We start from the raw sequence: 16,159 nt of genomic DNA, 5'->3' as shown, positions 1-16,159 counted from the left end.
AACATCTCTCGTGCCTGTCCTCTCCCCGTCCTCCTTGTTTATTCCAGTTATGCCTTGTGCTGAATTGTTTCTGAATGCTGCATTCTAAAGATATGTACTGTCATCCCTCTATGAACGTCACTGCCAATACTTTGTGGGTAGGTATATCCTTCTAAAAGCTCCATTATCTATCCCTTCGAACATTTCAGCAGGATATTTCCCCGGCTGCTTAATGCTGGATGCTGCAGGCATTTAGCATCAGTCAGTGTAACACTGTGTAGCACTGTGTAGCACAATACAAGAGCAGGAGACACCCCAGTGGTACTCACCTTTTGCTGCAGCTGGCGGGCTCGGCGGCGGTGCGCCCTCTGCTGGAGAACACGGATAGTTCTCCGATGGCGACGTAGCCTGGCTTTCTTCCCGTTCTGGATGGCGTTGTAGTATTCCACACAGTCTGTTCCTGCCTCAGGCTTGGCATTGCCCTGGGGCACACATCAACACAAATGGCACGTTATGATCACCGACGCTTTTATATTCTGCTCACTATCTGCCTACAGAGTAATTATACCCCATCATACATTGTACAATAATTGTGTATTAACTAGAACATAGAAATTTATGGAGACATTGCTACTTCTAGCCACAACACTTGCCAACAAATATAAACGTGCACATTTAAACTTTTCTGCTACATGTCATGGGGGGTGCACGGGACTAAATGTAGATATTCCCTGTAGTCATCTATGTGACCGCCCTGCCCCTATCTATACACGTGGGCTGATGAAAGTACACTGTGCAACTGTGCAGACTCCATGTTGCTACTCTTCCAGGGAGGCTTCATTCCCTGTACCAAGATGGCTACCAAGGCTGCTACTGAGCATGTGATGAGCCATTATTGAACTGTGTTAGAGTGCTAATCAGCTCCAGTGAGACCTGTGATTACCTGCTGATAGAACCTCTGTTCCAGCATCCTGCACATACACTCCCCAGCTGGTGAGCTGTATAATTCCCCATCTACCAGTGTGTATAACAGTGAGTACGGCTACACCTGCTTTATCTTCAATAAAACCACTCCACTGGGTAAGTAACTGGGCTGTTTGTAGTTGTAAAGCATCCGCTGGTGTGTACAGACACTCTGCTACATCCTCAAGCCGGGAACACACATATTTCCAACAGAGGCCTGGCTCTGAGTCAAATGCAAGTGGAAAATGCGGACGGATCTTGTGGATTTCAGGACACTACACATGTGCCAGCAAAAGAAATCAACATACGTGTATGTTTTGCATCAGGTATACGCACACGGAAGGGGTTCGCTAATGTATACAAATTGATCCATAAATCGACGGAGCAAATGGGTGGTAACTAGGTGGCAACGTGTGAACGCATGGAGTGTTGTGGGCATACAGTATATGACAGCTTCCATGCTTGATCGGCGTGCGGATGGAGGTGGGCCGCCTGTTTCAGACAGATGTTTTGCACCCAGCAGAACAGTGGGCGTTATAGGCTTCCGCATGCGGTCGCACAGATGTATACTATACAAGGGTGGATTCTAGCTTTAGCATAAGCTGTTGCGGCAGACTCAGACCTAGGCCTCTGGGTTCATCGCCATCATCATTATCAGCGCACGCTGGCACCAGCCGCGTCCTCAGTAAAGAGATCTGTTTGAAACAGACGGACTTCTGCGCATGCAAATCTCTGCAAATCGCGCTGTTGCATCACTTAGCTTAGCCCGGGTACACACTAGGACGGCGTCAGGATGATTTTCCATATCGGAACAACAAATCGTCTAGTGTGTACCCGCAAATGCGCACTACTGCGGGCTGTTAACAATATCTCCTGGTTGACGGTGCTGCACGGCCAATCATGGCATGTTAGATTGTGCCGTCGTACCACTGCATCATGCATTGTGTATACGGGTGGCATGATATGTCGGCCCGTCGGCTGGCATGTCGGACGAGAACACATCTCTCAATCCGAAAACCCGCCATATCTGTCCGTAAAACGGACTTTAGAGCAACTCTGTATCAGCCGCACTGTCCGGAATTATATCTATCTACCTTTAAACTTTAAAATCCTACTGTAATTATGCACATGACTTTAATTCAGTAACGGGTGACGTGATCCACTTCAAGGACAGCAAAACTTCAAAAGGGAACGCATATTACTTAATGTCAGCGGCAAGTAAAAATAGTAAACGTCATCTATCAAATAAAGAGACACCACATGCAACTAGAATAGATCCCACGTGCTTGCCAATACAGGTACACCACCAATTTTCCGGCATCCTCGATTTCAGTGCTGTGCCGGATTATCGATTCTGACGGATGAACGGTGGAAAAGTTTTTACTAATTTTGCACCTTCAGAATATTTCTAAAACACTACATAGTAAAATACATGCTACAGTGGACGCCATAACAGCCCCACCGATGCTTGCTGTGTCACCTGCAGTGTCCGTGGAAGCTGTACCCACTGACACTTGCGCATATTGAGTGTTACGCCCATGCGCAGAAAATGTTCCGGATTAAAAAACGTCCCTGACCCCCTTTAATCCGGACAAAGCAAAATTGTCTGGATTAAAAGAGTTTCCGGATCATCGGTTGCCGGAAAATCGGTGGTGTACCTGTATAAGCTTTACATTTTCACGTACTGTATAATATTAACAACCCCGTTCTCAACAAAAACACCCTATATGATCTTTAAACCCCCAAAATGCCTCTCATATCTCATATCTTCCACTTGCTTTATAACATCCTCAATCTCCTTATTTAATAAGAGATGGGGATTTGGGTTACGTTCGATAGGGCGTAAAGAATAAGAGCTCAGGCGGAGAAAACCACCGGCAAGCCATAAAGCAAGATGGAGGTGGGTGGCAAAATCTCCACGGGCCATATGTTCTCTGCCCTTCAGCCTGGCGGTTTTGGCAGAGAATTCTCTGCGAGCTTGATGGGCGGAGAAACGCGTAAGCCCAATAACCCGTTTGAACGGCACATCCCACAGCTGATGCCACCTGTCCCACCTTGCTGGTGATATTATCATCTCTGTTTTCTGCAAGTGCACCATCTCCGACAGCAAGCGGCTCTGGACCTGATGGTGGGGAGTATAAGAGTCAGTATATAGGGAGAGAGTGGGAGATGTATCAAAGCTTGGAGAGATAAAGTGGAGAGAGACAAAGTACCATTTTACAGGCTGTGTTTGAAAAATGACAGTTAGGAACTGACTGGTTTGTACTTTATCTCTCTCCAAGTTTTGATACATTTCCCCCAGAGGGACATTACCAACTTCACTGCTCCACGATAGGGTTCAAGAGAGAATGGCCAGCAGCTGAATTAGTGAATCAACTGGACAGGCTTCAGCAGGGTCGGACTGGCCATCTGGCACATGCCAGAAAGGCCGATGGACAGGTGGGCCGGTCCGGTCCCACAGAGAGCCTCCGGCTCTCTGGTTTAGCCTCCATGAAAATGGGGACGTCCCGCTAGTCCATGACCCCGGACTTGCGGCGCGGCCCCGTCCCCAGCAAGCGTCGACATAGAAATGGGGGAGTGCCACAAGTCTACGCCCCCTTGACTCGTGGCACGCCCCCGTACATCGTGACGGCGCGCCCCCAAATATTCGGGCTGAAACGGAGGACCAGTCCGTGGCTGGGCTTCAGTAAAGTTTCCTTTGTGGGGACAAACACTGCCAGGGATTTAATACTCCAATAAATACTCATCTGAAGTCTGAACCCAAATATATCATCAGAGCTTGTTCTGCAGTCACATAACTTCTGCTCATCTGTCTATAAGGTGCAAGTGGGTTGGGGATCCAGGGGGTCTTCGGTGCACGCAAAGAGACCGAATACCACTGACCACCCTTCCTTCCCCTATCATGGTGCCTCCCATCATTTTCTCCTGGATCCGCCCCTGAATACATAATCCATTTATATATAAGCTCCACATGTCACACTCAGTGAAACAAGTATTTCATTCAACACAGCTGCTAGGATTTACACGGTATCCAGTCTGTAGGTCGACAGTGTCTTGGTCGACCACTATTGGTCGACAGTAACTAGGTCGACAGGGTTTCTAGGTCGACAGGGTTTCTAGGTCGACAGGTCAAAAGGTCAACATGAGATTTTCAAATTTTTGTTCTTTTTTTTTTACTTTTTCATACTTTACGATCAACGTGGACTACGATTGTGAACGGTAACCTGTGGAGAGTGCAGCGGTAGCGGTGCGAGGCACCTTGACCGAGCCATGCGAGGGGACGCGGTGCACCAATCTGGGTTCCCGGTCACTGTACGGCGAAAACGACACCAAAAAAGATGAAGAAAGTCATGTCGACCTTTTGACCTGTCGACCTAGAGACCCTGTTGACCTAGTTACTGTCGACCACACTGTCGACTTAAGTGTGGTTGACCTTCAATACCACACCCGATTTACACAGAGTCCACAGTGTCCTGCAAGACAATCTGTTTGGACGAGCTTTTTCCAATATGGGGTGTACTCAACCACCACCCAAGGATGCTGAGGAAGGCCCAGGTGCTAAATGGCTGGCTTAGCTGGGACCCCCCAGACAATCTCGGGCCTGGGTAATGAATACCTGCTCCACCCCCTTCTCGGTGCCCCTGACAGTGCGCACAACATTAACTCCTACAGTATGGGAACACCAATAACAGTGCACTCAGCGAGACACACATTGGTGGCTGATTCTGCTGGGATTAGGCGAAAGCTGGAAACAGTCCGGATTCCGGAACGCCGTGCCGATCCAGCTACCTGCAGTATTCTGGGCAGCTGTGGGAGATCTCTGTGCACGTCTCCATGCACTGTGTGCTGTGTGACCGCTGTCACATACATGGGGACTGGCACAGAGAGCTCTACAGCTGCAAATGTCTGTGCAGGGAGCCGGTCTGGTCCGGCATTCCGGAGTCCGGACTGTTCCGGCCATGCTGCTCCCATTCTCTCTGCCTGAGTGCAACAGCTGCGGGTCAGGGAGGGGAGGGGGAGGGGTGTACTGTACATCTCCCTGCACCATTTGCTGTATCATACATGGAGACACGCATAGACAGCTCCACAGGTCATTGCAGGGAGCAGGACTGGTCCGGCATTCCAGAGTCCGGACTGTTCCGGCCTGTGCTGCTCCCATTCTCTCTGCCTGAGTGCAGCAGCTGCGGGTCAGGACATCTCCCTGCACCATTTGCTGTATCATACATGAGGACACACACAAACAGCTCCACAACGGCACAGGTCTTTGCAAAGAGCCGGACCGGTCCCGTGTTCCGGAGTCCGGACCATTCCAGATTTCACCAAATGCCGATTCTGCTAAAGATGGTTCCCTCATAATCTCTCTCCCGGTACATCCCTTGAATACAGTTGGGAAAAAAAGAGCGTGGAGAATACAGGACGGGACACTCGTGCCCGTAAGGCGTAGTATTATACATAACAGCCCGATTCTCAGCCGACCTTATGAGTTCCAGCAAAGAACATGAATATAGGGCACATTACACCCATTCAGGCAGCGACAACAGGGAGCTGCGTTATTCCACAGCTCCAAACACCTGACTAGAATGAACAGGCCTAATACCTGCAGCATGAAGACATCTCCCGATACGCCCAGACAATTCCCGGGTTTATAGATAAAACAGAAAGGATTAGCGCAGAGCAGACACCAGAAAGCAGCTGTACAATATTCCAGCTTTATAATGATAATATTATTCTCACAGGCCGCGGCGGAGCCTGCAATCAGCCGGATCAGGAATGTAGGTGCAATCAGAGGCAATATCTTCCCTGAGGAATGTAAATGGGGCAGAGAGGGCCGGAGAGAGGGGGGTACGTGCCCTGGCAGCTCTCCACCTATGTGGTCACATTACTTTCCTGCAACAATAGTTCTTTTAGGAATCCATGGCAGGTGTAATTCCTCTATCTGGGTAATCAGAGGGCTGCATAAATATTCGCTGCCAGGACCGTCCTAGTCGGGAATTTAAAGGGATGATTGAGATTACCCAACACAATGGGGCTTTAATCTGCCGCAGCCAGCACACAACAATCATTATATTAATGTGCGCATACTGCGCTGCCTCGTCGCGGCACAGCTATGATCACTGCGATTGGCAAATCATGTGTAATAATGGGACAGTCTCAGAATCTCATCTGATGTTAAAGGTTTGTGGCAGACCTCAAAGGAACACTAACGCAAACATGTCTAATACGTTCATTAACTGATGCTTAAGGATCGCTACGATATCAATTAATGAGTTCACTCTCAGTGACTGCAATAGCAAATTAAAAGGGTTATTCAGATTTGATCGCTATGGAGCGAATTTTGCAGTCCTGCGATCAGATAGTCGCCGCCTACAGGGGGAGTGTGTGCAAGTGTGCGATCGCATGTGTAGCAGAGCTGCACAAACTGATTTTGTGCAGTCTGTGCTTAGCCCAGAACTTACTCAGCCACTGCGATCACATCAGGTTGATCGGGACCGGATTTGACGTCAGACACGCTCCCTTCAAACGCTTGGACACGCCTGCGTTTTTCCGGACACTCCCTGAAAACGGTCAGTTGTCACCCACAAACGCCCTCTTCCTGTCACCTTGCGAACGCCCGCGCGAATGGATCTTTCGCACAAACCCATCGCTGACTACCGAACACCCATTGCAGCCGTGCGACGCGCCAGCGCAGTGCGGTGCATACGCAGTTCGGATCTGATCGCCCGCTGGGCGAAAACGCACAGCAGTGATCAGATCTGAATGACCCCCTAAGAGCCTGATTTGGACACTGTAGCACCCCTGTGTGCACATTTGCAGGTATTGCTTCTGCAACTTTATGCAAATGCAGCTACTGTACAACCATCAGTCGCACCATGCAAGATACAGATTGCCTACTATCAGAGTATTGCACACATTAGCAACTCCGCCCGCATGCGTTTTCTCGATCCGGCGCACGTGCAGACGGCAACTTATTTCTTTTGGGGCATGCCCAGTATCCGTCAGCATTTCCACTTGTGTCCGATTTAGAACCAGGCCCCAGGCCCAGTGTAAGTGACTAAGGCCCTCATTCCGAGTTGTTTGCTCGCTAGCTGCTTTTAGCAGCATTGAACAAGCTAGGCCGCCGCCCTCTGGGAGTGTATCTTAGCTTAGCAGAATTGCGAACGAAAGATTAGCAGTTCTGCTATTAAATATTTCCCTGCAGTTTCTGAGTAGCTCCAGACCTGCTCCTAGATTGCGATCACCTCAGTCCGTTTAGTTCCTGGTTTGACATCACAAACACGCCCTGCGTTCGGCCAGCCACTCCCCCGTTTCTCCAGCCTCTCCTGCGTTTTTACCTGGCACGCCTGCGTTTTTTAGCACACTCCCTGAAAACGCTCAGTTACCACCCAGAAACACCCACTTCCTGTCAATCACACTACGATCACTCGAGCGAGGAAAAAACGTCGCTCGAGCTTGTGTAAATCTACAAAGTTTTGTGTGAAAGTACTTAGCGCATGCGCGCTGCGTACCATGCGCATTTTTGCAGTTTTTTTCACTTAATCGCTGCACTGCGAAAATCTGCAGCGAGCCATCAACTCGGAATGACCACCTGTATCACTTACATTTTTCAGTTGTATATACATACAAATACTTTAATTTTTATACTACATCCCGTGATGAGTAAGAATTGCCATCTCTATAGCCAAAATAACATATCACCAATAAACTCAAATGGACAATTCTAGACGAATGAAGAAAACTACAATAGTACATGTGACGTACCGGCGTTTGTGGGTCGGTGGGGGAGAGGCCTCGTGCGTTCTCTGCTTCATACGTATAGAAATCTAGGGGCATACAGAAGTAGCCCGGCTGCACGTCCCCACATTGCCGACTTATGATGTTGGAGCGACACTCGCACTGGCCGTCTTCCAGGGAGCACCTGCATAGACGGATGATGCATGTACTCAGCTGTGATACTGTGGGTTTGGTGTCTAAAGAACCACAGGCTATTACACTTACCTGTTGTTATAGGCGCCTCCAAAATCACAGTCACAAGGGCGGCACCCCATGATGTCATTACTGAGACCCCAAAACTCTGGCTGTAATGGGAGAAAAATATTAAATATTTAAAATTATTTTGTTGCAACACTTCCTTAATACTGTGCCGTTGTCGTTCCACAACCTACTGTACATTATCTAAACCTACACATTATACTGGGTGTCTCACATGGGGGTGGTATGGAAGGTAGAAAGTAACTAGGTGGACAGTGTCTAGGTCGACCACTATTGGTCGACAGTAACTAGGTCGACAGGGTTTCTAGGTTGACAGGGTCTCTAGGTCGACATGTTCTAGGTCGACAGGTCAAAAGGTCGACATGAGTTTTTTATGGGGGGGGTTTGTGTCGTTTTCTTCGTACAGTGACCGGGAACCTTGATTAGTACACCGTGTCCCCTCGCATGGTTACCGTTCCCAATTGTAGTCCACGTGGATCGTTAAGTATGAAAAGGTAAAAAAAAAAAAAAAAATTGTGAAAAACTCATGTCGACCTTTTGACCTGTCGACCTAGAAACCCTGTCGACCAATAGTGGTCGACCTAGATAGTGTCGACCTAGAGACCGGATCATGTCTCACACTGTGCGGTGTATAGACACAAGGTGCATGACGACACATCTGGATTTCGCTGGGATGTATACATTTATAGCTGCCACCCTGATTATTATTTAGCACAGTTTTGTTAGACAGATTTTATACTATTATCTTTTACTTATAAAGCGCTGACATATTATGTAGTGCGGTGCGTTGAGCGGATCACAACATTTTAGGGTGAACCAGCGACAACGGTCACTCTAGTCTTGTCAGTGAGAAACGCTCCTGTTTTCCATCCGCGCGCTCACGGCTCACTCACCAGGCACTCGTTACAGTACCGTCCTGTCACAAAGCGCTTACAGTAGCAATCGCCGCTAATCTGGTCGCACGGCGTGTTCCCGGCTATGATCCCCCGGGGGTCACACCTGCATGCTGCGGAGGAACAGGAGACGTAGAGGTGAAGAAACAGAGTAAGGAAGGTAAAAACATATATGAACGATGAATAGAATGGTGAAAAGAACATTAACCACAAGCAGAAACAGGCACATTTAATTTTCTGCTTCACAAATACACCGGTGGCACTAGGAAGACATTTTGGAGTAAGTCAAGGCATTCCTTACGCTGACAACCCAGGCGGTCATTTTGGCTGAGCCCGTAGAAGTTCTCCTTGCAGCTGTCACAGCGTTCCCCCTTCACGTTCTCCTTGCAGCGACACTGTCCAGCAATCATCCCCAGGTTGACGTTGGTGTGGCTGTCACAGACTCCACCGTCCAAAGAACCGACCGGGTCGCAGTCACAGGCTGTAGGAGGGAACTCTCTTCCTTAGTACTGATCTATAATCTGCTTCTATCACAGACACAGCTGGAGACACTAAGCAGACAGAAACTTACGGATACAGGCCCCCTCCGCCCTGATATCTGACCAGGGGTTCAGGTAGTAGAAAGGGCGGCACAGCTCGCAGTTGCGTCCCATCGTGTTGTGCTGGCAGTCGTCACACACGCCCCCGCTCACCCGGCCGGTGGCGAGGAACACCGCCATGTCAAAGTGGCACTTTCTGGAGTGGTTGTTACAGTTACATTCTAGAACGATGCAAACACAACACTGATACATCTATAAGCAGTAATTCCATAGCTAATGTCATTGCAGTAGCCGCTCTCATGGATTCATCTACAGCAAGCTGGAGAGAGCCTCGGAATATTGGGACACCTATCTCTCTGGGATATATAGTCCATGGCACATCTTACCTTTGCAGGAATGGGGGTTGTTGGGCTCGGCCGGCTGCCACGGATGGTCGTGGTAAAAGTCCCGGCAGTGCTCACAGTTCAGGCCTACCGTGTGGTGCTTGCACACGCATCGTCCGTGTATCTGTAAGAAGACAGCATTACAGCCGGCGCTGCTTTCCAGCTATTGATATCAGCAAGATGCGTGCATCAAATATCTAATGTTATATAGATGCAGAAAGTATACATTGATAAAGAAAAGATAGATGGAGAAAGACGGAGGAAGATATTTAGACCGCACACAGAGACGTGCTGCTCCTATGTGGGGTGTCCCTTAGAGGGGACAGACGGAGTTTGGGAGGTGGGAGATGTACTAAGTAGTGATAAAAGTGGAGAAGTGAGCCATTGCAGAAATTGCCCATGGCAACCAATTAGATTTGACGTAACATTTATAATTTGCATACTATAAGAGTATACAGAGCAGCTGATTGGTTGCCATGGGCAACTTCTTCACTGGCTCACTTCTCCACTTTTATCACTGCTTAGTACATGTCCCCCTGAGTAATAATGGTGACAACTGGTCAATTACACTCAATCGATACCGCTTACACTCCACATACTAACACTCTAACACAAGTCATATTTACCATTCCTTCAACTCCTCCTTCTATTCCCTCCACCGGAGAGCACTCGGAAGCATGGCCGTAGCAGAAACAGCTGCCGCGCACCACCAGCTCATAGACGGAGTAATAATACTTCTGCAGGACCTCAGGCCGCTGATCCAAGAGGTTATCTCCGAGCGTGTGAAGCTTCGTGAAGTTGATCCTCAGGTTTGTGATTTGGAGAAGTTCTGCACAAAAATGATTTACTCAGTACTAGGTAACTAATATAGTACGTTATATGAAAATGATCTACTGCAGTGGTTCTCAAACTCGGTCCTCAGGACCCAACATGCCGGGTCACGTTTTCCATGTCACCCAGCAGCTGCACTGTGTATCACCAACTGTCACATTTTAAAAATCTACAGGTGACCTGCAAAACATGAACCGTGTGGGGTTCTGAGGACCAAGTTTGAGAACCTGTGATCTACTGTAATAATAACACACATATAATAACACACTTATGTAAATTGCACGCTCAGGAAGAGGGAATATTAAATGTATTGGCGAATGGGAATCATTGCAGTTGGTTTTATGGAAATCTACTACAATGTTTTGTGAAACATCCTTATTGCATTTTTATTATGATTGAGTTTTAACATGCCAGCTTTTCCTATAACACAAACTGTATATACAGCACACATTACACAGTATTCACTATGGTATATGTAAATCCTGCCCTAGTATAGCCTACAAAATGCAGTAAGTATTTGGTTTCAGTTCCTCTGCAGTCTTCAGACATTCTTAGCACCTCTACAACAGAACCGCCATAGTAACATAGCATTTAGGTGTGTTCTGGACCACAGCTGCCAATCAGAAATTAGATTGCATCTGTTTGAACAAGTTAAGGGGGGCACACAAGGGAGAGATCTGTTCTTAAAATCTAAGCAATCTGACTAGGGTGGTCATTCTGAGTTGATCGCAGCAGCAATTTTGTTAGCAGTTGGGCAAAACCTAACCATGGGGGTCATTCCGAGTTGTTCGCTCGCAAGCTGCTTTTAGCAGCTTTGCACACGCTAAGCCGCCGCCTACTGGGAGTGAATCTTAGCATCTTAAAATTGCGAACGAAAGATTCGCAATATTGTGATAAGACTTCTCTGTGCAGTTTATGAGTAACTCGAGACTTACTCGGCATCTGCGATCAGTTCAGTGCTTGTCGTTCCTGGTTTGACGTCACAAACACACCCAGCGTTCGCCCAGACACTCCTCCGTTTCTCCAGCCACTCCCGCGTTTTTCCCAGAAACGGTAGCGTTTTTTCACACACTCCCATAAAACGGCCAGTTTCCGCCCAGAAACACCCACTTCCTGTCAATCACACTACGATCACCAGAACGATGAAAAAGCCGCGAGTAAAATTCCTAACTGCATAGCAAATTTACTTGGCGCAGTCGCAGTGCGAACATTGCGCATGCGCACTAAGCGGAAAAATGCTGCAATGCGAAGAAATTTACAGAGCGAACAACTCGGAATGACCCCCCATGTGCACTGCAGGGGGGGCAGATATAACATTTGCAGAGAGAGTTAGATTTGGGTGGGTTATTTTGTTTCTGTGCAGGGTAAATACTGGCTGCTTTATTTTTACACTGCAATTTAGATTTCAGTTTGAATACACCCCACCCAAATCTAACTCTCTCTGCACATGTTACATCTGCCCCCCCCTGCTGTGCACATGGTTTTGCCCAACTGCTAACAAAGTTCTTGCTGCGATCAACTCAGAATTACCCCCTAGATTGCCTAGATTTTAAGCTCCTGTGTGCATCCCCCCCAGCGATAGCGATGTGTGGTCCCGCATCGCTATTGCCGGTGCTAGATTGGCAATCTAGCACATCGCTCAGCACACCCCTCGTCTCCCCCCCCCCCCCCCCCCCCTCGCTCAGCACACATCTCCTTCCACATCTCCCCGTCAATATGGCCCTTTATGCAGTGATAGCAAATTTCTGTTCGGTTGCTACAGCTTGGTGCAAATACTGCACCTAAATGCAATGGCAATAAGCGCCTAATTCAGACCTGTTGTGTGTATTCGCAAGGCGGACGATTATCGAACAACTGCGCATGCGTACAAATCGTAGTGCGCATGCATGAGGCTAAACTGTGAAAGAATTCTGCAATTTTTTTGATTGCTAGGCGGGCGCAGGCTGATTGGCAGGAAGCAGACGTTTGTGGGTGGTAACTGCCCGTTTTCAGGGATGTTAAGTCAGGAAAAACACAGGCGTTCCCAAGCGTTTTCAGGGAGGGTGTGTGACGTCAGCTCCGGCCCCGATCAGCCTGATTCTATCGCACTGTAGGAGTAAGTTCTGGGCTGTGTACAGACTGGAAAAATCATTCAGTGGTGAGTGAGTTGTAAACGGATTTGCAGCTGACCGGCGTTTGCAAAGCTTTTCGCACGGCGTACGCAGACTTGCACCGGGGCGGTTATTCACTCTGTCTGGGCGGCAACTATCTGATCGCAGAAATCTGCAAGTTCGCAGAGGAGCGAACAGGTCTAAATAAGGCCCAATGGCCCTCATTCCGAGTTGTTTGCTCGTAAGATTTTTTTGCAACGGAGCGATTAGTCGCAAACTGCGCATGCGCAACGTTCGCAGTGTGTCTGCGCCAAGTAAATTTGCAAAAGAGTTTGGTATTTTACTCACGGCCTAACAAAGAAATTTCATAGTTCCTGTGATGGGAGTGTGATTGACAGGAAGTGGGTGTTCCTGGGCGGAAACTGGCCGTTTTATGGGAGTGTGCGAAAAAATGCTTGCGTTTCTGGGAAAAATGTGGGAGTGTCTGAAGAAACGGGGGAGTATCTGGGCGAACGCTGGGTGTGTTTGTGACCTCAAACCAGGAACGAAACTGACTGAGCTGATCGCAGTGTAGGAGTAAGTCTCGAGCTACTCAGAAACTGCTAAGAAATTTCTATTCGCAATTCTGCTATGCTAAGATTCACTCCCAGTAGGCGGCGGCTTAGCGTGTGCAATGCTGCTAAAAGCAGCTAACGAGCGAACAACTCGGAATGAGGGCCAATATCGCTTGGCTTGCCGTGGTTATGGCCGCAGCAGGTGGCTGACCGTCACTCCATACGTACTGTATCACAGTGCTGCTCATGAGGCCACAGAATACTAGTCACACAGCTCCTGATCCTACATATGGCACAGTGCACAACACAACTCCAGACCATAAAGTAAGTATTGTGGACGTAAACAACGATGTATAAAGTGTGAGTAATAAGGGAATACATTTCTCAGGGTTCCCTAATCACGTGTCCCTAATTGACCTGTCGACCTAGTACATGTCGACCTAATGAGTGTCGACCTTAGTTGGGTCGACCCAACGACCCATACCCGTTTATTATTTAGCCTTAAATCTTCCTCATAGCGTACCTATATATATATTAAAAATACAACATTTATGGGAAAGTTATGTGTATTACAGGGGCTAATTCAGGCAAATCGCGATCCAACCGGAATTTTTGCGGAGGGGCCGTGGGCGCATGCACAGCAGGCCATACTGCGCATGTGTCTGCACTTTCTGTGGGGGGGGGGGGAGGGGGCCGGCAATGCTCCGTTTCCAGGGAGGAGACGGAGCATTGTGGGGGTGGGGCGTTCCAAACGGTGGCATGTTGGAGGCGTGGTCGCGGCGGCTGCGTGACGTCACACGCAGCAACCGCGACAGGTAAGATGGTTACGAAGTGATCGCAATTTCTGCTTGTTGCAGGGGGAAAGGCGCCGGTCAGCATGCTGGGTGGCCTTGCCAGGCGCTGGCTAACCCCCAGCATGCGTGCAAAAGGATAGCAAATTCTGCTGATTAGCTAGCAGAATTTGCTATCCTTACTGAATTGGCCCCAGTCCCTTGCCGTCTTTCACGCGTCTGCATGTTAAATCTTGCTTTTGGCACGGGTTGGAAGACTATAAATTACCCCCCCATTTTTCCCCCCTTTCTTTTTGCTATTAACATTTGTTAAATATTGTTTATTGGTCACTTTCATGAGTATCAGGGAAACAGTCTCTCTTATTATTACTGATACCCCTTTCAGACTGCCAGCTTTTACCATGGGTTATAGCACATGAGCGCGTGTTGCTGTGCGGTCTGCAAGGGCCCAGTTGGAATAATCTGTGCCGGGTGACCCGGTATTCCTACACGAGCAGCGAGCAGGGTTGAACACGTGTTCATCCCGGCTCGCTGTGCTGTGTGAACGGGAAGCCGGGTCGATGCGACCCATTTCCCATTCACTCTGTGTGGACGGGCGGCGATTGGAGATCATGTGATCTGTAAGCACTGCCCCCCGCTGCATCACCGCTGACATCAACATGGCAATATGCCAGGTTGGAGACAACGGCAGCAAGGGGCCTGAGGCAGGTCGCATCTGGGAAGCACCCATGTCAGGCTCCCGGGTATAACACCCGCCTCAGGCGGTCTGATTGGGGTATAAATATAAATGACAAAAAATAAAACAGTTTAAGAGTGCAGTCTGCACTGCGTCCCAGCTGCTGAGCATGTGTGTTATATTTCTATTTCTTGTTATTATGCGGACATGCTGTTCCTTCTTATTCTTACTTTCCACTATCATTGATAATTGTGCTCTCTACATTTGTGATATGTTCAATAAAAACATGTAAAAAAAAAAAAGATAAAATTGGATATTTGCTCTCAGTGTGACCAGCGTACAGCATGTATACAGTATTTGGGCTGGGTGTGTAAGGGCACCTACTATAACATTACAGCCATTTATCCATTCATTATAGAATAAGAAAATGATAATCAATGCTGCATGGAGAGGAAGGTGCATGGAGAGATGTACTAATAACTGCGGAGACTTTACCTTGAATCTCCAAGCTGTAGGGATCTTCCACTTTAATAGCTGGGTCAAGGACTTTGAAAATCACCTATAAGTAGAAAAAATCAGTAATTAGTTTTTTTTTTTTTTTTTGACTTAATTTATGTTAAATTACGACAACGGGTATTATCTATGGGGGTCATTCCGACTCGATCGCTCGCTGCAGTTTCTCACAGCGCAGTGGTCGGGTTGGAACTGCGCATGCGTCGGCGCCACAGTGTGCCGGTGCATGCCAGCCGACGTCGCTGAGACAGGCGTGGCCGGACTGTTGGGGGGAGGCGGTCCGCAGCGGCTGCGTGACGTCCAACGCAGCCGCTGCAGGCCGGGGAGCAGCGAGTAGCTCCCGGCCAGCATGCTAAAGCTGCGCTGGTCGGGAGCTACTCTTCAAGTGCAAAGGCATCGCCGCTGTGCGATGCCTTTGCACTTCTGCGGGAAGGGAGGGGGGGGGGGGACTGGGAAAAACCTGATGAAAAACATTTTTGTAAGTATAGGAAAAAAGCAAGCAACTGGGCAAAAACCACGTTGCACTAGATATGTGGCAGATGTAACATGTGCAGAGAGTTTTAGATTTCAGAGGGGCGTGTCCAAATTCAAATCTGAATTGCAGTGTAAAAATAAAGCTGTCTGACGTTTGTGGGCTACATGCAGAAGCAGCCGTTATATACCATGCACAGAAAAAATCTAAACGTATTTACTCCCCTTGAATAGTTTGTTCCAGGGTGGGGCCAAGATGACATCAGCACTTCCATGGCTTTTGTTTACTGGAGCTTTTACTATAACAATTGCGATATATCACACAGAAAATCTCTTATCGCCAATTACGATCAATACAATATTAGTTTTTATCCCTATTCAGTTATCTCAGCGATACTGGCCAGGAGCTGCAAGGCTTACAGTATCAAAATACTGCAGATAAAATGATATTTCCATAAATATACTTTTTCACCAAATAACCAACTG

At 48.1% G+C, this 16,159-nt stretch overlaps 1 protein-coding gene across 2 annotated transcripts in view; it reads right to left on the bottom strand.

Moving 5' to 3' along the window:
* LOC134958466 (laminin subunit beta-1-like) overlaps positions 1-16,159 on the bottom strand; it is a 195,008-nt gene that overhangs the window by 57,376 nt on the left and 121,473 nt on the right. For both annotated transcript variants that reach the window (XM_063941097.1, XM_063941098.1), the window contains exons 7-15: positions 15,185-15,248; positions 10,374-10,576; positions 9,751-9,871; positions 9,397-9,585; positions 9,127-9,306; positions 8,826-8,938; positions 7,939-8,018; positions 7,702-7,858; positions 309-461 (exon numbers count right to left, since the gene is read on the bottom strand). In XM_063941097.1, coding sequence (XP_063797167.1) covers positions 309-461; positions 7,702-7,858; positions 7,939-8,018; positions 8,826-8,938; positions 9,127-9,306; positions 9,397-9,585; positions 9,751-9,871; positions 10,374-10,576; positions 15,185-15,248 — 1,260 coding nt within the window. The remainder of the gene's footprint in view (positions 1-308; positions 462-7,701; positions 7,859-7,938; positions 8,019-8,825; positions 8,939-9,126; positions 9,307-9,396; positions 9,586-9,750; positions 9,872-10,373; positions 10,577-15,184; positions 15,249-16,159) is intronic.

Source organism: Pseudophryne corroboree, chromosome 9, assembly GCF_028390025.1.
Source record: "Pseudophryne corroboree isolate aPseCor3 chromosome 9, aPseCor3.hap2, whole genome shotgun sequence".
Taxonomy (NCBI): Eukaryota; Metazoa; Chordata; class Amphibia; order Anura; family Myobatrachidae; genus Pseudophryne; species Pseudophryne corroboree.
This window is presented reverse-complemented; position numbering and strand designations above follow the sequence as displayed.